The sequence below is a fragment of the Pelecanus crispus genome, chromosome 4 (assembly GCF_030463565.1).
Source record: "Pelecanus crispus isolate bPelCri1 chromosome 4, bPelCri1.pri, whole genome shotgun sequence".
Taxonomy (NCBI): domain Eukaryota; kingdom Metazoa; phylum Chordata; class Aves; order Pelecaniformes; family Pelecanidae; genus Pelecanus; species Pelecanus crispus.
The window spans coordinates 46,270,063-46,295,738 of NC_134646.1; the positions used below are offsets into that span (position 1 = coordinate 46,270,063).

Genomic DNA, 25,676 nt, shown 5'->3' on the forward strand with positions numbered 1-25,676 from the left:
TCTTGATGTAATTTGTTAAATAGGTTGCTTGCAACAGGCTAATTAAAAGGCCTTAACAATTTTACCTTTTATTATTATATTTTTTATGTAATAAAAGGTTAGACTTAAGAATAAATCTACAACTGGAAGATAAAATGGAAAACTAAGTCAAAAATGGTTATTTTCTGAACCAGATGAGTTCTGCACAATCCAGTATAGTACTCAACTTGATACTGCTATGGGACAGCAGTAAAAACATAATATTAACATTTTTATTTTGCCATTTCTATGATGAGTGTTCCCCTTGCAACATATATTTTCCTGGTTTATCATAGCTAGATTTTTTTTTATTAATTTTTAATTAATTTTTTTTTTTTTTACTTTAGAAAATTTCACAAAAAGTGAAGGGTGATTTTGGGTTTTGTTATACTGATAGAAAGGTAGTAAAAAGATCAGACTTGAAGGATACAGATTGTTTGTCATAGTTGTCTTCTCTCTCAAGTTTGCTTTCTTGTTCTTATTGCTGTACACGAAAAGCTACTATATTACAGAACGCATTAATAGTTTTAATTTTTCCTGGTGAGATTTTCTGAAGTTGTTATCTCAGTCTCTGAAAAACATGCAACTTGACATGCTTTTTATTGCCACCTTGATTAGTATAATCAGACAGGACCCCCTGTGGCATATTAGGACTTTGTGGTAATAACATATTTCAATTTTAAATTTGTTCACTGGCCCTAAGCACCAAGCACTTTAGGTAACATAATTACTTTGGGTAAACTGATGGAGTTTCCTTAGTTTCCCTTTGCATATCTGAAAATTTCAGACTGGACCAAAAAGCTATTCAGCTAATTATTTCAATATGCCTTTGATGAAATTTCCCTAGTATAGAGACTCAAATATTTAAATTTAAGTAAGACCCTCCAATTGTTAAGTCATTTTCCATGCAGGTTACCAATATCATTACAAAATCAAAGTAGGAGAAGACCCTTGAAATTTGCACTGACATGTGAGAAATGTAAATATAGTTTGTGTAATCTGAAGGATTCCCCTGTATTTCCTCATGCTTAATAGCTAGAATTCCATGATTACTGAGATTATTTATGGTGAGGCCTCATCTGCAGTCATGCACGTTCAGAAAAAGAATATATAGAAGAAGGTGTGGAAACGGATGATATAGGACTGGGCAGGATAGCCAATTCTGTGAGAGTAGACAGGAAAAGTTTGATTTCTTTAAACTGGTAATACAAAGGACTTGTATTATGACTTGATTGATGACTTGATTGCCATCTGTAAATATATCCAAAGGTAAATATTAAAGGGAGAAAACACTTTAAATCTAAGGACAAAAACACCCTTAATTATTAATAAATTTAGACTGCACTGAAATGGCTCATCCTTTTGCTTCTCATGCTAATAAACGTTGGTGATCTTTTCACTGGCATGATTTATTACTGCAAATAAGGGGACTCTCTATTTCTTATTATGTCTTTGCATTATTACAAGTCTGAACTGCAGCAGCAAGGGTAGTGCATACATCTATGCTGTATGGATGTTCAATTAATGAGTGAAAAAAAATTGCAACAGACTCCATGCTCCACCATGAACTGTAACTCATTAATCTGTCAGAGATTTACCATAGCAGCTAAAGAGAAATTAACTGTGATTTAAATTGATTGCTGAGTACTTAACTTTAATTGACATGTCAAATCTGTGTCAGAGTAACAAAATTTGACTAATGCCAAACATCCCTAAGAACATGCTTTTCTGTGCTGAGTAGCTGTCGGGCATTCATTACAAGAAGGAATGTAGATACGCTGTTGATTATGATAAAGAGTTTGTCTGATTCACAGAATCCTTCCTCATGATCTGTCCCTGGATAATCCCATATGTGGAAGGTCTCTTCCCAGAACTCATTTTGGCAGTGGGTAAAACTAAGGGTGACCTTATTGTTCTCACTCTTGAATTACAGAACCTATAAAGACACTGGGAGCAACTGCACTACTGCTCCACTCCCTCAGTAAGAAGCAACTTTGTGAATTTACCAGAACCACAGGATTCATCCCTCAGAAAGGAATGTCTTCATCGTTGGGCCTTAGGAGAAAACCTTCCTCTTGCAATTTTTCTTTCTAATCCTGTGACTCTTGCAATTTTGCTGTATAAAGACAAGTATGCCGTTCCATACATGACGACATGGAAAACTTTCCTGTCTAGTCCTGCCTCAAGTTAGTTGGCTAAGCACTTTGTTGGTGATTAGGAACTCTAGACTTGAGCCCTTGCAGGCTGAGGATGAGCAATAAGGCCTGTTCAGCTCTTGGATAAAAGCTCTAATCCTAGACTAGTTTGAAAATGGTGGGTGCTCTTACCCCCTCCATTAAGTAGGACAGGCCAGATGGTTTCGGGATTTGGGTGAGGGTTAAATTGCCTCTGATCTCAGGAAGCTTTAGGAAATTATTTGAGCTATTCAGAAAAGATTGTTGATGGATTTTGGATGAAGAGCTCTCTCTTTCTTTGTCCGTGGATGTATAAAAGCAGATTTTAAAGTGTTCATTAATATTTTTAATATTTGTGGGGTTTTTTTTTGTTTGTTTGTTTGGTTTGTTTTTTTGTTTGGTTTTATTTGTTTTTCTTATGCTTCTGAACTACTAAGTATCCAGGTGGGTGTCCTGTGAATAGTTTTATTAAAGTTTTATTTAGATTTTGCCTAATTCCTTTGCAGTTTGACTCCAATAACTGCCCAGCAATAACTCATATTGAAGTCAACAGAACTAGAACTTACTTGGCAAACAACTAGCTAAAACTAGGACTTACAAATTGCTACCTGTAATATCAGACCTCTCAGATTCCCTTACAAAATCAAAATTCAGAGTTCAGCAAATAGGTGCATTCACTACTTGTGCACCAAGTAACAAATAATCATCATATCAAAAGTCAAAGCTAGTTAACATCTAGGATGTTTACTCTTTAAAAAATTAATCAAACACAGTACTGACATACTGTATAATAACATTTGTCACAGGTCTTACTGCATGTCCAAGAATATTTATTAACTGCAGATTGAATATACTACTTCTATTCTTAATGGAATTTGTGTGTTCCCAACTCCTAATGCATTACACTAAAATCACATTTTGCAACTTGTTCAGTGCAATTGCTTTTTAAAGCTTTGTCCCAGGGGCTTTTAAAATGTTTGCACTTTCAAGCAGTAGTATAAGGGATTAGATGAGAATGGACATGACAATTACATGAACAAATATCATGCACTAAGCCTCTGTCTTCATTGATCTTTGCCATGTTCTGAGCTGACAAAAGATTCTGGTTTTTTTTCTACAGATAAATGATGTGTCCCTGAAGACGTTTTTGCTCTAACAGCAGAAGGTATTTCTTGCTAAATGAAAAGTTGAGTTTTTCAGAGATTATTGATTTGTTCAGATGAATTTTTGGTGCTATATATTTCATGTTATTATTAACATATTTTATATGTTAGCACTTAGAATATGACTAGCTTCAATGAGTGACTGAATGTACTAATAGTAGAAATCTTTACTGAAAACATGTATTTGAAATCATCCTCAGTTTCATCTCCCCAGTGAAATACAACCTCACTAGATCAAATAGGAATTTGGGAATTCCATACTAACTTTCCCTGCAGCCTTTCTTCTGTTGGTAGGTAAATATGACATTGTCTAGAATAGGGTAAGTAGAGTAAAATAAAAGGTAAAGCTGAACTAGTTCAAGTCCAGAAGCAGGGCCCGCTAACTCCAGCAGTTTAAAAGCCTGCTAAAACGGGCTGTGGGAAGAGATGTATCTCTAACTTTAAACAAAGTTGATTAGATATGAGTTGTCTTTAAATCTTTTGATAGGCATGAAGTGCACCAGGAAGTCTGTCAGGAAAATCATGTTGGTTTAGAGGTTCTACACTGATGCTATGGCAACACATAAAATTAATGTGGATTTGAACTGTACCAGTACTGAGGAGAAACAGAACTATTCGTTTGTCTACACAAAAATATCTAGTGGCATTTGAAAAACCCTAAGATATTCTGCCTTTTGGCTGCTGATTCAAAAAGATGCATGTCTCCTGCAATCCTATGATATGTCTACCAGCCTAGATAACCCAGGGACTCTTAAAACACTAAATGCACTTACGCAATTAAATAAAACTTGAACAGACACAACTCCATTCAGTATCCATTTGCTAACCTGCTCCTTTCATGAAAAAATTAACTTTGTGAACCAGTGCATGTGGGTCTAGATGAGTAGCAAGGGAAGAAGAAGAAATGTCAAGTTCATGGGCTTCCACTATGTCCATGATGAAGGGGGTGGAAGTAGAAGTTACTCACTGAAAAGCCAATCCTAACCTTATTTTGAGAGATCTCAAAACCTGTGGTTTGTAATACTACACTCATACCAGAACAGTAGTCACAGGCAAAATCTGAAACATTTTCCCTACATTTTGCTAAGCTGGGAAACAGTCTTGTTACACTGGTCTAGTATAAATATTTAAAAATTACAGTAAAATTATCCAAAATTAATGAAAACCATAACCAATGTAAAGTATGAAAATATACTTTGAAAAGTGTTGTTATATATATGTATTATAAATTATATATAACATATCAAGGCATGTAAATTATGTGTTTTATATTTTCAGTATTCTGAAACTGTAGAATAGACAGTTTCATCACGTTCACAAAAATAAGGAAAAATATATTGCAAAACCAGGAACTAATAAAGAATCACTAGAAACACCAAATTTTCAGTATTCTATCCCTTCTATCCTACTAGGAGTCAAGTAGCTAAACCCTCATTCAATTTAAATCTATAAAAGAAGATAGAGCAACTAAAAAGAAGATTGTGAGAGATCTCACATATTGTAGCACACAATGTTTGTAGATGGAAAGCAGACTAGAAATTTCCTTTAACTAATCCTGTTATGCCAATAAATTAGCTTTCATATGTTCCTATACATTTACATTTTGGAAATCTATTAACTGAAAAAGAAATCTATTGACTAAAAGATCTGGCAATGTAAAGACTGCTTATTTCTTAAAGCAAGAGAATGAATTCAGATTCCCCAGAAGGGCTTTTGAAGATTATTGTTTTATCATTAAAAACACGTAAAGAATAAATAGTGAATACATACTTTTTCACAGTTACATGTATCAATATATTTGTTTTTCATTCATCTTCAATATCTTCATGATTTTGATAAAGTGTTTGATCAATATCTGTTCACACTGGCTCACAGTCTCCAACGAGAAATGTCTTGTGGAGGTAGTTGGCTGTTTTTTCTGGGAAAGAAGGATATGGGATTAAATTTGCTCCTAGGGTTTGATAATGTTTTGTAGAGGCTTGCAAGTTGTGACCTTTCTGAACTGTCGAGAAGGCTGCAGCTAGAGGGAGCTGATTTTTGTTGGCTTCTCTGTGTCAAAAGCCCTGGATGAAGCTGTTGAGAAAGTACAAGCCTCTGCAAGCTGGAGCACTAGAGGCACAGGAGCAAAGAAGCCTGTGACCTGGGATTACCTGCAATTTTGAGAGAGGTAACAATCTGTAGAACCCTGTCTAGAGACACTTGTCTGGTGAATCTAGATGGCAGGGTAGTGCTTCCTGGGTAAGATTGTTGACTAGCTGAAGGGACAAATGAAAGTGCTTTGGGATTAAGAGAAGGTATAGAACTGTATTGGTACAGAACTGTATTGGGTTTGCGTGGCAGGTTTTGGTAGCGGGGGGGCTACAGAGGTGGCTTCTGTGAGAAGCTGCTAGAAGGTTCCCCTATGTCTACAGAGCCAATGACAGCCAGCTCTAAGACAAACCCACTGCTGGCCAAGGCCGAACTTATCAGCGACAGCGGTAGCGCCTCTGGGATAACATTTAAGAAGTGGGGAAAAAAACCCCAATCCAGCAGGACACAACTGCAGCTGGAGTAAAGAGTGAGAATATGTGAGAGGAACGACTATGCAGACACCAAAGTCAGTGAAGAAGGAGTGGGAGGAGGTGCTCCAGGTGCTGGAGCAGAGATTCCCCTGCAGCCTGTGGTGAAGACCATGGTCTTCAGGCTGTCCCCCTGCAGCCCATGGAGGCCCACGGGGGAGCAGATATCCACCTGCAGCCCATGGAGGACTCCACACCGGAGCAGGTGGATGCACCTGAGGGAGGCTGTGACCCCGTGGAGACCCCACGCTGGAGCAGGCTCCTGGCAGGACCTGTGGATCCCTGGAGAGAGAGGAGCCCACGCTGGAGCAGGTTTGCTGGCAGGACTTGTGACCCCATGGGGGACCCACGCTAGAGCAGTCTGCTCCTGAAGGACTGCACCCCGTGGAAGGGACCCACCCTGGAGCAGTTCATGAAGAACTGTAGCCCATGGGAAGGACCCACATTAGAGAAGTTCATGGAGGACTGTCTGCTGTGGGAGGGCCCCCACATTGGAGCAGGGGAAGAGCATGAGGAGTCCTCTCCTGAAGAGGAAGGAGTGGCAGAGACAGCGTGTGATGAATTGACCACGACCCCCATCCCCTGTCCCCCTGAACCACTTGGGGGAGGAGGTAGGGAAAATCGGGAGTGAAGCTGAGCCTGGGAAGAAGGGAGGGGTGGGGGGAAGGTGCTTTAAGGGTTGGTTTTATTTCTCATTACCCTACTCAGTTTCAATTCGTAATAAATTAAACTGATTTTCCCCAAGTCAAGTCTGTTTTGCCCGTGATGGTAATTGCTGAGTGATCTCCCTGTCCTTATCTCAACCCACGAGGTTTTTCATTATATTTGTCTCCCCTGTCCAGTTGAGAAGGGGAGTGGCAGAGTGGCTTTGGTGGGCACTTGGCATCCAGCCAGGGTCAACCCACCACAAGAACCCAGTTTCTGTGCTGTAGGAGATGACTGGGCCTGCTGAGGACTACGTGATAAGTGAGACAGATTCTGAAGTCATAAGGGTTATTTTGTGCTGTTGAAGAAATCAAACTGTCTGAGAGATGTTGAGTTTTACTATTGTGTAAATTGGTATGAGAATCTAGATGGATTTAGGGGGAAAAAAAAGATCTGGGACCATCTTTGTAATGCCAGTAATGACACAGGGATGGGCAAGTCAGTAAAAAATGCATGCCAGCATACAATCTGCTGTGATCATTTTGCCTTTTCAAGAACATTAAAGCCTGATTCACAGCCTCATAATACCTCTTGTTCTATCTATGTTAATGACTATATTTGATAGTGTGCTGTATATTCTCTTTGGAAAAGGAAAAATGCTATGCAGAAAACAGATTCTTACAAACTCTTTTAATAAATTATATATTTTTCCTGTTTAATTTTAACGTATTATAAAATGGTTTCAACTCTTTTGGATATGATTTAGGATATCTCTTTGCAGTGTGGGTATGATGTATAAAAAATCTGAGTGCACAGCTCTTCATGCTGAGTGATTACTTTGGCTATTGCAGTTAAAAATGTACACCCAGAGTGCTTGAAGTACCAAGTATTCAGAACAGCATGAAGACATGAGAGCAGAATTTTTAAATGAAGCCAAAATAACTCAGACTTATTCAAGGAAAGAATTTCAAGGTTAATGCTTCATGTAAAGTGTTTGTAGTGGAGACCTTTTCCAGCACCTACTTACTAGACTTAAGAACAGAAATTAGGAACAAAGGTGACAATCTGAAAACCTTTTATTTTAATCCAGGTTCATTTACAGTTATTCTAAAGCTGACTGTAGCTTTTGTTTCTGTAAATGAAGTATTAGTAAATTGCAGGTTCATGCAAAAATGAGGGAGAAATATTCTTACAGTGATAGATGGGGATTTATGGACTTAACTCCTATTAACATTAATGGGAGTTAAGGACAAAATCCCCATATATCATGATGAGATAGATTCATTTCCATTGCTTAAATACACATCATGAGACAGCTACACTAAAGATATTTGAAAAATTATTTCTTTTGGCCTAGACTTTTGATTTTTTTTTTTTTACAATGTCTTTACATTGGTATCTGTGTCCTTTTAAATTAAAGAAATATCATGAGTGTTACATAATCATAACCTCAATGGAATTAATCTTCTTGTATGACTGCAACAAAAGATGAAACTTATTAATAGCATACCTTATACAATGTGAACAGAGCAATGTAGTGATGCCACAATCTTGTTTTCAGAGATCCTCAGATTTTGTACAATAGTGACTGAGTAGATCTCAGCTTGCAAATTAGTTACTTTTGCAGCTTTTTTCTGGGTAATGCTGTAATTGCTATAGCAGGATAGAGACTTCTAGCAACAGGTAACCTGATAGCTGCTATTCAAACAGATTGAAAAGACTAATATAAAAATGTAAAAGTAAGAAAATGCTGGAGGGGATGGGAGTAAAGCCATAGGCTTTCATAGTGCATTGCTGTATAAGTCATGGCTTTTCCTTTAAGTGAAAAAGAGCAGTCAAAGAAAGAAGAATCAAAGGAAGTAAGCATAGGTAAGAGGTAATAAGAGGTGTGAACTTTCCTCCAGCTTTTCTAGAACAAGATCAGATGGGTGTAGGTAAACACAGGACATAAAAAATCTCCCTTGAAATGAGGAGATAAAAGATTTTGGAAGAATCTTTCATAAGGGCTGGCATGTAAAGAAACCATTTGGGTTTCAGACAGCATTAGAACAGGTGATGAATAGGATTATAAAACAAAATTGTCTGCAGTAGCAAGGGCTTGCACTGATGATGCAGGAGGTGCCTTCCAGTCTTCTACTCCTAATAATTGCAATATGTGGCTTTGAGGAAATGGAAAATTTGGTGTCTTTAAATTGAGCTGTTCAGCTTTCTGTATTGTACAAAGTGTTTTGTAAAATCTTTAAGAATGGCTGTTAAAACGGACGAGAGAATGAGAAAATTATTTCCTACAGTATGTCTGGAAGAGCTGATTATAACACCTACCCTGGTAAATATTTATCTATTTTAGATAAAACAGAACAATTACTCCTAGGCTTGGAGTATTATGGCAACTGCAGGACTGGATTCAGTCTTTTCTTCAAATGAGGTAAAAAATATTTGAAGCTAGGTTTGCCTTTTTGTGAGAATTTAAGAAAGCATTGGCCAGCCTACAAGTGTAAGACTACCACTGCTGCCTGTTCCCTAGACCTATGAAACAATCTCTGACTAACATGTCCTAAAATGTTTACATGTTAAATGTTTAGGACCTGAAGTTGGTAAGATAGTGGTATACCTGATTTGACATTTCTCCCAGGACTATGAAGTCAAAGCAGAAGGTACTGTATGCATCTGGTGGTAGCTGAAGAGAGATTTCACGGATGCTCAGCTCGAATGAGTGGGTAAAGTCACTCAGCTTTCAGTGCTAGGCCTGAGGTAGTGGAGCATTTTCCATGTTTTGTGTGACAGCTGGGACTACAAACTGCTAGTTGTTTTTCATAAAGAATCTTGGAGATTTTATTCAACATTTAAAATTTTGTTGTTGCTGTTGTTCACTAATAAACTCTTTTGTACATTTGTTTGTGGATTTATGTATTAGCAAAGAGTACTAAAGTGTTTAAGCATCATGTCTTAGTCTTTTGTTAAACTGAATGACAAAAACCTGCTAAAATTTAGGAAGTGAAGACTAACAGTGTTTACTTTTTGAAAATGTGTATGCAGTTCTCCGCAATTAATTTAATTTGTAGGTATAGAACTGCATCTTCAGGCACTACAAAAATAGGAACAACAAAGAGCAGTGTGCTTTGAAGTGAGAAAACCTATTGTCAGTCTCCACAGCAGCTTTTCGACATGAGCGCAGAGTGCCTGTCTTCTGCATGTGCCATAGTCTAGAAACACTGTTCTTGCATCTTGGGAAACTTGAGAGATTATCTCTTGTCTTTTGGCAATTAGTAATAAAAGTTATGCCTGGAAATCTTGACAGCACCACATAGGTCTGATATTAGTCATGTTACTCTTACAGATGGGTATTAAGATCTAGATGATCTGTTTATATCAGTAGGGAAAGTTAAATGAAACCAGCAGTCTTTATTTCTGACTGTCCTGGTTTTGGCTGGGATAGAGTTAATTTTCTTCCTAGTAGCTGCCATAGTGATGTGTTTTGGATTTAGTTTGAGAATAGTGTTGATAACACACTGATGTTTTAGTTGTTGCTAAGTTGTACTTAAACTAGTCAAGGACTTTTTCAGCTTTCCATGCTCTGCCAGGTGCACAAGAAACTGGGAGGGGGCACAGCCAAGATAGTTGATCCAAACTTACCAAAGGGCTATTCCATACCATATGATGTCGTGCCAGTATATAAACTGGGGGGAGTTGGCCAGGTGGTTGCAATCGCTGTTTGGGAACTGGCTGGGTGTCTGTCAGTGGGTGGTGAGCATTTGCATTGTGCATTACTTATTTTGTATATTATTATTATTATTTTCCCTTCCTTTTCTGTCCTATTAAACTGTCTTTATCTCAACCCACGAATTTTACTTATTTTTTTTCCTGGTTCTCTCCCCCATGCCACTGGGGAGGCGGAGAGTGAGCAAACGGCTATGTGGTATTTAGCTGCCTGCCGGGTTAAACCACAACACTGACTTAGATATTTATTCTCCATATTGCATAAAGATCCCATTGAATTTCATCTCCAAGTTCCAGAAAACATTACAGAACTCGGCTGTGACTCAGCCACCAAGCCCTACTGGGATAAATATAAAACCTATTCCAATTCATCTTCTTCCAAAAAATCTTGAAATGAATTCTGGGTCACAACCACAAAAATTAATCCAGTTTACAAATCGGAACAATTGGAATGGAAATTTTAGCATTTCATTGTGGAAACCTTCTGGTATATTATGTTTCTAGATTCTGCTTTAAAGACGCGTTTTTGCAAAAGGACCACACCTTTACTCTGTGCCCACTACATGGCTGCTGTCAGTGAAAATGGTCAGTTTGAACTTCTGCTTTACTGCAGATACTTGTTATATTTTCAGACCTATGACTTGTTCATGAACAGAATATAGTCCTTCTTGGTTCTTGCATCACTTTTAAATTTCCATTAATACTGCAAATGCACACTAACAACTGAGTTGTATCCTCTATGACAGTACTTTCATCTAAAGCTATCAAAAATGCCCGAAATTTTTTCAAGCAGTTTTTCGTCATTACAGTATCACTTAATCTAGACTGTAACTTCACAATCAGTCTAGAGATGTTGACTGTGTGAAATAATTTCCTTTCATAAAGGAAGTTTCAGTTCTTCATAAATCATTGAAAGGATATCTAGAAATGGCAGGTTTTGAGACCTGAAAGCAAGACCTTGCCGTTTTTCCAGTATTTTCTCAGACAAATGCACTCTGTTATTAGGTAAGATTGCACCATATCTCTAGAGCTTTCAGCAGAATTTGGCCTCAGGATGCTATCTAAAATAAACCTGAGACTTGGTCTTGAGTTGGTTTGTTGCTGTTTACAGTGACAAATAAGAAAGGTTAACCTAATGTTTTAAAAGACAAGAGTATTTGTTCATTTTTTAATGACATGTCTCTATTTGAAGTTCATATTTCTGTTTTTCTGTATTTCTATGTTGAATATACTGGCTTTCAAACATATTAAATATGTGGAAACCATCCCTGTAACTGAGCCTGTTTTTCAAATAACATAATCACACTCTATTAACCGAGGTATGAACACTACTACTGCCTAATAACTCACTGGAGAGTTGCTTCTGAAAACAGCTTAAAAACCACTGGCTTAAGGAGCCAGCAAAGAAGCCTGCCACCAGTTTCTGCAAAAGCCATCAACTCCAGCAAAGGCAAAGCTTCTGGTGATTTTTAAAAATCAGTTTAATCAGCAATTTTTGCCAGTCCAAACCTAAACAAAACATGATAGTCAAAACTATTTTTTGCAGTGCAAAACCCATTTGCTGCCCAAATTCCTGGAATTTAATTCTGGAATGATCCAATCCAAACACTGTCTGTTATTTTTTTCTGAATCATTTATAAATCATCAAAGGAATCAGAAAGGAAAGATTGACATTTCCTTTACTTTTCCAGAGTCATAAAAGGAGTCCAAAAGGCTGGAGCTTTTTCCTGAGAAAAAACACAGTATAGATGCCAGGAAAGAATACAGGAATATTCTCATCTTATAACACAGAAAGATAAGATTAGGAAAAAGTATAGAATAGTACAATCATCCTCATAAGCTTCCCAGAGGCCAAGAGATAAATGCAGTGAGATTGTTTCTCCTCAGTTCTGACTTACTGTGTAAGGATGATTTTCAGTGTTAGTAGGGAACCAGATATCCCTAGTTTTGGAAGTTCAGCTATTGGTACCTGATAACAATTATGTGCACTATCATCTGTATTAGCCTCTTCTATGTGTAGTGTCACCCAACCTATCCATCTGCTGCACCATTTATTAGCAAATCAGACACTTGACCCTCATGTTTTTATGCACAGCTCCAACTGGTCTCATTCTTAGAATCACAGAATCATAGAATCATAGAATCAGTTAGGTTGGAAAAGACCTTTAAGATCATCCAGTCCAACCATTAACCTAACGTTACCAAGTCCATCACTAAACCAATTAAGGGTAGAGTAGCAATTTCATGTTTCCTTAATAGGCACCTGAAAACACCTCTTCTCCTCAACACCCATTAGCAATATGCAATATGCACCCTTGATCATTTGTTGCAAGCAGTTCGTACCATGCAATACCTTGTAACTCGGTGAGACGGATGGGAGTTGGCTGTGCTACTGTTGTCTAACATTTCCTTGTCCCTCTGTCCGTCATCATGCTGTTGTGTTGTAATACCAGCCAGCATCTTACCTGATATCTTCCAACACACACTATCTGAATTCCAAGATTTCCTTCTAAAAAGTTATCCTAGACTAAAAGTTTCAGAGCAAACCGCACAAAACAATGCTTTCCATTGCTCCTTATAACCAACTGATATAGGTTTTTTTTTTTTAATTTAAAACCAAATTATGCTATTTATTTGCTAATGTATGCATCACAATGTGTTTTGTCAAGCACACTTTGGTTGCATCCTATAGAATTTCCGTACGATACGGAAAATCGATGCTGTATCTGGGGTGGGTGATATGATGCTTTCTGCTTATAATGCAGGCTCAACAAGGGGATTTGCATGGATTAATCTGGTCATGTGACAAACTGGACAGCTGCAGACCTGCTAGAATTTGAAAAGCCTCTGTCTACTCCTGACTTTGCGACCCAGGCTCAGGGTGGCAGAGGCAAGTTTATGATAAAATAAAAGATGTTAAATAATCCACCTTCCAAACTCATACAAGAACAACCTGTTGACTACTCTGCGCCTTGATAGAAGGGAGTTAATTGTCAAATAGGGAAAAAAATTGAACATTTTTTTGTGATTTTGAAACTGTAAAGTGGCCTTTATTGCATGTTCATATGTCTGCCACTTCAGTATTAACACATTGCTATGTCCATTACACAGACTTTTTCAGCATATTTTCATCAAAGGCAGGCATATATTACCTTGTATTTGAGACAATCAACTAAATGATTCATTTAGGAAAAATATTTGGTGAAACTCTTCAGCATTAGGTTTTGCAATGTGTACAAGTGAACACTCCTTTCAAGTACTCTATTTAAAGACAACCCAGAATAGGTAGAATAAAACATAAATAGAAATGGTCACTTGAAGAAAGATGAAGCTAATGAAATTAAAGAGCTGTGACTCATGAAAGGAGAGTAATTACGATGGCTTAAAAATGTGTTAATGTAGGTTAAAAGAACATTTTATTTGTAAATTTAATATCATCTCATTATTGCTGGGAGCACGGAAAGATCTATCACCTGCTTCCTAACAACATTCAGGATAACACAGTTCTTTTCAGGCTGAGTCAAGAAATACCCATCAGCAAAAATGTGGAATGAACATGTAACAGACATGTGCTTTTTAATGTGCTAATTGTCTGCACTGTTGTCATTTCCCATTAGGTGTCTCAGTGAGTGTCCCCTTCAATGCACTTTTAGCACATGCATCATGCTAAGCGTATTAATACATACTTAGTAAATATTGCTGTAAATTTGCATTAAGATCAAAGTGTTGCTCCTGACCTTTAAAACTCATAAAACCTTGAGGAAGTTGGTAAGTCATACTTACTAGAATAAAAGGAGGCTTTTTGATCTGGCCTAGTATCTGCCCCATAGCTTAACTATTCTGTAGCCTTTGCTTCATGTATTCAGTTTATATTTTGTCTCTGAATATTCATTCACGTATTTTGTCTCTGAACATTTGTAACTGAAAATGTTGGCATTGATGTTATTCTCACCCTGTAAAACTGAATAATCTCTTCTTTCTTTTTTTTTTTTGTTGGTAACTGCCAACAATATATATGACATTGCTCTTAACAATCAGGAAATCTCTTAGCATTAGGAGATACAGTGCAAACACAAGCTGAGCACAGCTTGAGCTACAAAGACAAAGCTCTGTAAGGAACTTTTGAGGATACTGTGAAATTTGTTGAGGATACCTGAAATATAAGTTCCAGTGCACCAATAAGAAACTAATTTGGTTTCCTGTAGGATATTGTTCCCATATTGCCAATACACATTTAACTTTACATGACTAGCAATCCGATTGATTTCTCAGATTTTTAAGGTTAAGCGTGCTTAGGTATGTCACTATTTATCTTGAATAAAAAACTTCAGATGTTAATTTATGTTAATTATATTATGTTAATTTCATATCATGAAATAGTCATTTTATACTGGGCTTCCACATTTTTTAATGTCCTGCTATTCTTTAAGATTTCTATCCTTATGTGAAAAAAATAATAATACCAACAAGTAAAAAATGAAAGACTGGACCTAGGTTTTCCTTTACGTGTGCAAAGCAGTAAGAGTTTTACTTGGCTAGAGGATGAGTGTGAAATCCTTCCTTTGTGAATATCATCGAGACATATACAGATCTGATAATACCATTTGGCTGAATAACATAGAAAGATTGGCAAGGCTGGACCCTAAGTGGTGTTGATGATGAAAGTTTGTTTAAGGGAGTTTTTAGTTATGTGATTTACTTTTTTTTCTGCCTCCTCAGAGCATACGTGACAAAGATTAAGTTCCTCATACGATCATTTAAAGTTACCTAGGTTCAAATAGAATCACAGCTTCCTAGCAAGAGGTGGACCATCTGGGTTAGCTCAGTTGGTAAGAGCATGGTGCTAATAGCGCCAAGTTCACAGGTTCAATCCCTCCTTACTGCAGGGGGGGGTTGGGCTCGATGATCTTTCAAGGTCCCTTCCAACCCAAAGCATTCTATGTTCCAGGTGGCATGCCTCTATGAACCATCTCCTTTGTCTTTTGAGGCAAAGAAAGGGAGTATGAAATAGCTGTAACCCATACTCCAAAGAAGTTGAAAGAAATGTAAAAAACAAGAAAAAAGAAAGAAAGAAAGAAAGAAAGAACTAATTTAAAGAGTTGACAAGCTGTAAGTCAAATTAAGCTACTTCTTTGGTTTGCCTGTCTCTCCCGACCTGTTAGACCCCACTGCACAACCGTAAACAGGCCTGCATGAGTTTAAGAGAATCCACTTGCCCAAGAGCTGATTCCTGCCGCACACTGTTAGTTCCCATTGCACACTGACAAACTCCTTTTCCTTATTGAGAACTATAAAGTCCGGTAATGTAAAGTTGGTACGGGGCTATTTTGCAGCCGATCTTGGGGTTTTTTTAACCTCTTTTCTCTGTTTACTGTGTTATACATAGCCGAGGCAGCAGAGGGAGCTCCAAGATTTTGGTCATCAGTGAGAGAACTAGAGAACCAGAGAGGGAGAAAAAGAGACTGACGGTGCCAAGAACAATTACAACGACAGTGAAGGACGTGGGTTGATGTACTCGGACTTCTTTAAAGCTAATAGATTATATGCATGTCCCATTACTCAGCTGGTAGTCTTAAATACCAGCGAGACTTCAAGGTACCACTTAGTGGCCAGGTTTTATTTCACACTTGTTGCTTACTTAAGCTCTTTTGTTTACAGTTTGGAAAAAAGTATTTATCAAGAATTAAAAGTCCTTTTTGAGTCTAATAAACTGTTCTAGTAAGTCCTTCTATGTGTAAAGATTTAGAATAAGTATTAAGAGATAGGTACCTGAATTTTAAGGGCTACAGTAAATAAAATTGATAAAAAAGTGACAATTGGTAAAATACTAAACTGCAGTGAATTGACTTTTGTTCCACAATGCAGAAATTCAGTTTGTAAAATACTGCAAGATTTTTCAATTGTAATTTTAAGATAGAAGGACCTTCATGTTTTTCAGAAGACGTTCATCTTCAGTGTTGGGGAAAAGTAAAGCTAATAAAATACACAAATGAAAGTCCTATCTACACAAAAGCATTTGTTCCTCTGCAAAGGAAGATTTGAGTCTCTGAGAGGTCAACAGCTGCTGACCATAAGCAAAAGTCTGTTTTGAACTGTATCGGGGAACACATTATAAACAGAATACCAGTATCATGAAGGCAGCATTTGTCCTAAGGTCAAAGTTGTGCTTAATTGTCCAGTTTCTGAATGCATATAATCGACAGAATGAGAAACCCTGTGATTTTGACCAGGTTTGATATTTTCTATAACATACTACCTGGAACTGTTTGCTACAGAGCAGGTTGTAGTCTATCTTGAATGTTTTAATTGGCTTTCAAGGGAACACAGAACAGAATGTAATTTCATTATAAGATAGAAGTATTGTACTAACTTACTCAGTTGTACTGAAAGGAAATATTTATAATTCACAGTTTTTTGAAAGAAGATACATTTGAGATGTGAACTCAGGTATCCTCTTCCCAAATTCAGGACAATTTTTTTAAAGTGGTAGAAGCTTCAGTTTTCTAAACATCCTTTTTACAGTGATCTAATTGCTGGATCTTTGCACTTTACTGACTCTATGGTCTCTCTCCTGCTTTGCACCAGATTCACCTACACAACCTTTAAAAAGTAGCTGTGGAGCACTATTCTAATCATGTGGGCATTGCTTAATCCTCTGATCGAACCTGAATAAATCTGCTTGGATGCCATGTCAACCCATTTGGGATTTGCAATCTAACAAGGCACCCAAATACAAGTTAAAGTAATCTTCTACCTGAAAAAACCCATCTCCCTCTCTCAGTAACATCTACTACTGTGTTCCAAGGCAGGTAAAGACCAGGCAGCTGTGAATATCACTTTGGAGATAGGGGGCATAAAGATTTAACTTTATGAATTTATGCTATTGATTTCCTACCTACAGGTCCTTGGCTATGTTCAGAGGTCTCATTTTTGCTCTTACTGGTAATTCAGAAAGATGGCTTTTGCTTAGTATTATTCCTTTATCTTCTTTGGGTTTTGGTTTTTTTTTTGCTATACCAATTATTTTTAGTCTGTGTTCTGTCATTCCAAGTACATATCCTGACCCCTGAAATGTTGGGATTTCAGAGTATTTACTATATTTGTATCTTACAAACTCCCACAGTTCTTCCTTCATCTCTCTATATTTTAACCCTGTCTGTCCCCAAATAACTATGTAACTGTTTTCAAAGGCATTTATCTGCCTTTCTTCAAAATGTGAGACACTTGTAAGGAGAAAGAATGCCTATATCTCCTCTCTTATCAAATTTTAATGAGTAAATCTGTGCTCCAAGTTATTAGCATATATGTTTCACCTGTTAAATAAGATTATCCAAGTTATTTTTGTTGGCTCACAGTTCAATATCTAGTATTACTATCTTTAGACTTTGACTTCTCTTTCCCCTTATTTCCTTAAGATCTCCAGCCTTTTTTTACTCTATCTTCTGCCTTTCTTTAACAGACAAATTTTAAGTATATGTACAAAAAGTTTGTAATCCACTTATATTTACCCCACTTTTAGAATTCATAATGAATTTTATATACCAGATCACCATTTTAGTTATTCTATTATCTCTGTGCAATAGCTCTATGGAAGAAGGACTTTTTAAATAAAGTCTAAATCCCCATAGGCACTCTATATAATGAAATTATAAAATATTATTAACAAAGCAACTTAATGAATTGACATTTTTGAAGTTAGAAAGGTGGAACACTACAGAAACTAATACCTATCTAATTGAAAATAATGAGTTCATTACAATTGTCAATTAAAACTAATGGAGAAATAAAAAAAACATCCCTTGGTTTCACTTTTACTTGCATGTTTGATGGTATAATGTTGGATTTTCTGTTAGAAAAAAACAATTGACAAATTAAATGTTCTCACGTTCTGTTCTCAGAAGTGGATTTCCTTCTCCATTTAGTTGCAGGTGAAGAGAAGCCCTAGCTAGCTTTTGAGTTCATTGAACATATTTAACTTGAACTTTAAACATTGTTTGAGGTAAAATATCTTACCATGGTTGTCTCTGCAATGGATCCAAAGCTGTTTATAAATATGTTGCATGTGACATTAACTGGAGGGCCTGTGAAAGAAAAAAAACACCAATCCCTGTTCCAGAATCATTGCTTATTGAGTGACTGTAAAATAAAAACCATTATGAAACAATGTTTATTGACTTAGAAGCTAATAATGCTACATTCACAACTAATTTAGTGCAAAATTAATTTGAATTGTTTCTAATAATTTTCCTTTTGATTTTTCTCAAAGGTACACCTCTTGACTGGCCATTTCTAGCAATAAAAAAAAAAAGTGACAACATTCATTATAAACTTGCACAGATGATTCTATGCAAAAAAATCAACATTTCATTTGAAATATATAGTAAAAAGTATTTTTATGTGCATTTCAGTGAGCAATGTACATCACTTCTTGCAACAATTAGGGGAAAAAGTGACCTTTTTCACTCAAGGCAGCTGCTACCTTTAATGTTATCTGTCATCATTGGTAAAAGAAATACGTTATTGCTGCTCTTATCTCTACTGCTTACAGCAACAAATGTGGATAAGAAAGAATGACTTAGATTCTATTCCCATTTCTCTTAAATCCACAAAATGGTTAAGAATCCATTTAAGCTGAATTTTCTGTTGCCATGGGTCTTCAGTCAACTGTTGTTCCGTCTTATCTTGCATTTGTGAAGCATCAGTAGTGGCAGAGCAGTCATTATGATAACTGAACAATGAATCCTCTCTTCATGGAAAAGTTTTTAAATTATTTCTCTGAAAGCCTCTGTAAAAATGGCATTGTGGTAGAGCATGCTAATTTCCCCATTATTTCTTATCAATTTCAGTCTGTGTACAGTGGAAACAAGGTTTTTCCATCACAAGGTTTTTCTGTCACCCTCCTGCACCTTGATATTCTTGTACCAATAATGCAGTTCAGCATTGGAGAACCGGATTTCTTTTTGCAGGCATAAACAGTTACTAATAATGAAAGATCTATATCTGGAACTTGAGGACTGGTCTTAGAAATCCTTATATAATATTTCTTTTTTAGGGTCACCGAAGCAAGAAGCTGCTCTGCCACTGCTGGTGGTTTGCAACTAGCAAAATCTAATGTGACCAATGAACTTGATGTTAAATACTTGAAGAATCAGAATATCCATTAAAAATTCTGCCAACAGGACACAACTTGGAACATCCAGCTTCCTTTCTTCAAGGCAGTAATTGTTTTGAAGTACTGTATGGCACTTGCAACACAACATCACTGCATGTAATACACAAGACTACACCTATCGAGCAGAATTCTCAGGTAAGGAGGTATCACTCTGTAGTCACTTTGATGCTATTTTCACTTTGATACTTGGTTAATTATTTAGAGCTGTTGAGCATATCCAATACTTCTTAGAATCCAGTAAAAGCTTGACATCAACAACTCCTGAAAAGGATCAAAAGAAAAAAAAAGCAGGGGAGACAAGCAAAGGCAGAGTCACTGAAAAAATTTCAGGGAGAAAATTGTACTTCCTGGCTAAGTTAGATAATTTTTTTTTGCAAGGCAGCTTTCTTTTCAAACATTTTCATGTTGTAGTACTTGTCATAATTTCAAATTTGGAATGATACTATCTTGTTTAAAACAGTACTATGCTTTAAAGTGTAAGTTTGCTGTATCAACAAATATAGTTGATTTTATAAAGAAAAAGCCCTAAATCACTACAATATTGATGCTTAATTTCAAAAGCAGCATTACAAAAATATAGTTAACAGCTAGTTAAAAAGAGCATAAAAGGAGAAGCCAAAAGCAGCTTGGTTTAGAAATTACATAAAGATACTGTGCTGAGAGTGAAAATGAACTTCCCAAAATATGGTAAAAAAGAAGCATAACTGAAGCTGTTAAAACTGGAAGTCATATTCAAACATAGGAACTCAGGCAAGTTGAACATAAATTAAAGACGGGGGAGAAAAAATAGAGCTGACACTAGAGACAGAAAAGCTAACAGTGATAACTATCTGCAAGGCATTAAGAATAGAATCCTGCCAAAATCTAGAAGGTGAAGACAAGAGAAGATGATTAAGTTATAAAAGTATCCATGAAAGTGAAGAAGGTCAGAGCAGAAAAACTTAATGAAGCCTTTGTAGCAGCATTTGTCTCCAGTTGCTAGCTGTGCCAAATACTGGAGCCATTCTGATGGAAGATTTGTATGAGGACTGCAGTAGACATTTCAGACTAAGTGAATAGGAACAAACTGACAGGCTGAGGTGATATCAAGTCAGACACTATAAAAATCTTTCAAAACAGTGGAAATATGAATCACTGTGAGTCAGCTATCACCTGTGTCAGTTTTGTTATCAGTGTAAATGTGTACCATGTCCAGCAAGTATAACTTGAATTAAAAAAGAAAGACTCCAGGTATGATGGTGGATGAACTTTACTCCTGTAAACCCTACCTCTGTACCAGCCAAACTGGTAGAAATGATGAGAACTATTATGATTTGGAGATATAGATTAATATTATTTTTGCTGAAATAACATCTCTCGGATCTACTGAACCTCTCTGAAAGAGCTGATGACCATGTGGACAAAGGCAGTCTAATTAACTTAAATATTAATTCTAACTGTAATATATAATTAAATTAATTAAAATAGTTTATTTGGAGTTTCAAAAACTTTTCAACATGCTCTTTTGTTAAAGGCTTTTTAAGGATATTAGTCTTGAAGAAGTGAGAGACAGTCTTTTTATAGGCCTTTTGCTTTAAAGTTATTTAATGTTAAGAATAAATAGCCATTTTTCAAAGTGCGAGGTGATTGCAGGTGAGTTCCCCTATGTATCTGCACTGAATCTTTGTAGTTCAATACTAATGTCCTAGAAAAGAATGTATAGCAATTTTGCTTCTGGTATAAGATTATTTAGGGTGGTTGTATAAAAAGCTGACTGTAAGGAGGTGCAGAAAACTCACAAAATACTGAGCTATAAAGCAATACAATGTTTGATGTCAGCCAAATGCCAAATAATCCATACTATGCATTCGTACTGATAGGCTCCAAATTAATGATTTCCATGTAGGAAAGAGAGGTTAGATTAATTATGGATGGTTCTCTAGAAGCATGCTCTGTAATCAATAAAGGCAGGAGATTGCAAAGAAATAAATTTAAAAAAATGGACTACCATACAAGCAGATTACGAACTTCTGTCTTGAATTCTTCAAAATTTCTCTTCTCTCCGCCTCAAAGGGATATATTAGGGAGAAAAGAGATGTCAAGAAGGCAAACAAGGATCACAAAATTCTATTAAATGCTGCCACACAAAACCAGATTAAGTAGAACAGAGCTCTTCACATTGGAAAAGGGATATGGTAGGGAACGATATATAAGTATACAAATCTGTAAAGATCAAAAGGAAGTAATCCTTTTCCTCCACTTCTCAATATATCATATGACCATAAAATCAGTAAAATAGTCACCAAATTCAAGGCAAATAAAAAATGACACTTTTCACTATTCCAAAACATGAAGATTTTATTGCTGTAAAATACTGGAAAGGCCAAAAGTATAAACAGCTTCCAGAAGTGATCAGAAGAACATATTTATCTAAATTAGTTTTTCAGAAGTCCTGGCTTAAGAAGTTCCTAAACTAATGATTGCTGAATACTGTTTGGTAATACCAGGGCAGGGAGCACTTTACACTTTCCTATGTAAATCCCAGAATTTCCACCTTAACAAATTGTTATCAAAGGGTACAATTTGGACTGTATAGATTTAAAAATATAACACCTCTCTGTATCAGGTTAATTCTGAGCATCTTGAGGCCATGACAATTTTTACATATGGATTACATAACTGTGTGCAAATTTGAAAGACATTGAAGTATTTCCCATATTTGCAGGAATGGATATAGTCTGGAATGTGGAACAGCTCAGTAAGAGAAGCACCTTGCTATAGGTTTGATGTACTGGAAATAAAAATATTTTGCAACTGGAACAAAGATTTTACAAGAATTCTTAATTTTCTGTTTTATTCCATAGCTAAATAAATACCAACAGTCTTCTCTATTATTTCTGTTGAACAAGAACAGATATCCAGAATTCCTTATCCAAAAGCAGAGCACTCAGACAAAATATGTAATTATGTATTATTGACCAAGATTAAGTATGACTAAGAGATGGTAGTTAAAAATCTTGTCTACATAGGAATTTTATTGGAAGAACAAATGATTTAAAATGATTGTCTGAGTTCTTTTATTAGCACTCATTTTGTTTCTTTAAAACTGTTGCCAGATTAAAAACGCAAAAAGGCATTAAATCCCAGTACTTGTTTTAGGACTAATAAAACTAACCAGAAAGTGGCAAAGTCACTTAAGGAGATACTTATTCTTAGTGATAGATCTGAATCATTCTGGGCAGATTTGTTCAAACTGCATAGCTGTCTAGAAGATTTAGAATGTGCACTTTTTGAGAAAGAACAATGTCAAATTAGGTTTTGTCTCTTTAAATTTCAATAGTTACAAAACAAGTCTCTAACTCTTTTGAATTATACTTCCAAGAAGTACTGTATTGAATTGCTAATGCCTAAACCATCTGCCTATCCTTCACTATAGCCTCCTCAGAAGATTGTGACTGCATGGTGTCCATGACAAGCTCCAAAATCCAATCCCCAAACAGACATCTAAAGCTGTAAGCTCCTCATTTTTAAACACTTGTTTGTAGGACTTCAGGAGCCTCAAAGAAGAAAGAAGAAAAACTGCAGTGCTTAGACTTTGCCTGAGGTCTTCTTTTGCCCAGCACAGCTTTACCTTAGGTTGAACCTGCAGTTTGCATGCTAAAAAGTATACTGTGGCAACAAGTCAAGATAACTTCTATAAGGAGCAAAAATAATTTACAAGCTACCATTCATATAAGAAAGTAATTTTAGAAATACAGTGTTTTACATTACTTTGCAAGTATTGTTTGATTCATTAACCCTCCAGGAAGCCAGGCACTGGAACCTTCTTCAGAGTAGTTCTGGCAAGGAAAGACCAAGGGACTTATTCTGTGTAGTCATCGGGGTTATTGATCACTGTTGTAAGTCTTTTAGCAATGTGTTTGAATTTCCAGTGCACGTTTATCATTTTCTGAGAAATATCAGCACCACTAACTTATGAAAAGCAAAGACTTTCCATCTGTGGTAAATCCTGGGTAATAAGTTTATATGTACAGCACCAACTGTTTATGGCTTACTGGTGAGGAAGTAATTTGATAAACTACTTGGTCCTTATGAATCTGTCTGGGCAAATTCTGGCAAAACCAGTGAATAGCAATGGATTTAGAATCATAACCACTTAAGTTTCTGGGACTTGGAGATGTAAAAAGTTATAAAATTTAGTGCTGAATAAGAATTAAGATGGAAAGGCAGTGACAGATGACTTAGAGGAGGAAGACCTGTCTGCTTGAAAGAAAAGTTTTGTAATAAACATGGAGTAAAACCCTCCTTATAGTGAAATGTTAAAGTTAAGAGAACTTCTTGGACCCAAAAAGATAGTCATAGGAGGAGGCAGCTAAGGCTAAGTAAGAGTAATATAATTTTGAATCACAATAGATTTATTCTTTAAAAAAAAAATCTTTATATTTAAAGACTGATAACTTGATTTAAAGATTCAGAAATAGAGTTAAATATAATTTCACTATACTACTGGAACTCTCTGCATTCTAAAAGAAGAGTCAAATTTACCTAAATTTCCCAGACGGCAAAAGTTAGAAGGCGTGGTATTTGTCTGTATAATAGTATGTATATTTGTATAATGATATAGTTTGTATAATCCTTCATTAAATACTCTACTTTAGCATGCCTGAGTCTGGATAATACGGTTTGCACAAAGACCCTTGGAAGAGGTAATCATTGCATTTGCAAATTTTGGACTTCCAATCTTCTTTGAATCTCCTTCATCTTGTTTGAATCTCCTTTGTTATAAGTGCATAAAAGGCACACGCCAAGAGACAATTCCAGGTATTGAGAACCTGCAGTTTCAGTAAAGAACTGAGAACAGGGAAAGGAACAAGAGGAAAGATGGTCCTTTTGCCATTTCAAAGCAGAACTGGGGCACAGGAGTGAGGAATCTAATGTCACAGGAGAATTTGGTGATAGATTCGGTAACTAAGGTAAACTTTCTTGAGTTTGACTCTGATGGTCATGTCATTAACACACTCTTACTTTTAGTTAGGATCAGGCAGGTATGAGGGTTTGGTTTGTCTTTCACAGAACTTGTTTTCTGGAATGTTTCAGGCTATAGTAGTCCAAGGTGGGAATTTGAATCCTTTAAGCATTAGACAATTCAAATCTAGTGATAAGTTAAATTTTCAAAAGGTCTGCATTTGGGCAGCTGTGAATAGACCATATTGCTACTGAAATGAACTTGTCATAGCAAAGAAAGGCAAAAAAAGACACTTTTTTTTTCCCCCCAGTGAGTGTACTTCTTCATTTTCATCTATGTTCCAGAAACTGCATTTGTATGAGAAGAAATACTGAAATACTGAAAACCTGAAAGTTTGGGTTTGAAATTACCTTTGAAATTTGGTCTGATCCTTGCATCGTAGCCTGACATCCTACCCATTAGCTTATCCAGGAAATCAGATGGTGACATTGGCATGCTACGAGATCTTGCACTGTCTGTTTCCTTTGTGGCTACCAAGCTAACAGCAAGGAAAAACAAACAAGCAAACAAAAAAACAGAACAAAACATTTTGTTAGAGATTTTATTAGGGAAACATTAATTTTATACAGTCAATCACTTAGTTCATTCTTGTATGAATAGAAAAATAGCAAAGCTAAGATTGCCTTTCAAGCTAGTTTATGCTTCAAAATTAGTTGTAGCAAAGAAATGGAAACAGTAAGTTCTTTTTATATCTGTCATTTTAAATGCAAATTTCATTTTCCTAAGCTGTTTTGTTATAGGTTGCTGTTACCTCTTCTTCAGGACTTCTGGAGATTAATAACACTGCCAGTCAACAGTAATTGATCTATTATCACAGTTAAATAATGTCATCTACACGAATAGTTGTGCATGTGAAATGTCATAATTTGGAATCTACCTTAAGATTGGCTGTTTAACTGGGTGTGGTGTAATAGAAGCCTAGATCAGAAAAAAAAAAAAAAATAGTAAGGATCTTTCATAGAAAGTACTACTACCTCCAAATTTTGTTCAGGCAATGTTTTATGTTGATATTTAAACATAATGCAACATATCAAACAGTCCCTTGGCAGATGATATTCTTTAACATTGTCTTAGAAGTTCATTTTCTGTTAAAACAGAACTGACTGCTTCAGTGGAAAAAAACCCACAACTTACTGAAGGAACTATCTTAGGGCAAAATTTTCATCTCATGGGCCACATGGCAAATGCCATCTCCTATAACCTCCTCCCCATACATATGCAGAA

At 36.2% G+C, this 25,676-nt stretch overlaps 1 protein-coding gene across 1 annotated transcript in view; it reads right to left on the reverse strand.

Annotated features, from left to right (window-relative positions):
• Window positions 1-24,881, reverse strand: part of GLRA3 (glycine receptor alpha 3) — a 70,788-nt gene extending 45,907 nt beyond the window's left edge. The window contains exons 1-2 of the mRNA XM_009483052.2: window positions 24,803-24,881; window positions 18,289-18,356 (exon numbers count right to left, since the gene is read on the reverse strand). Coding sequence (XP_009481327.2) covers window positions 18,289-18,356; window positions 24,803-24,881 — 147 coding nt within the window. The remainder of the gene's footprint in view (window positions 1-18,288; window positions 18,357-24,802) is intronic.
• Window positions 24,882-25,676: the final 795 nt, after the last annotated feature.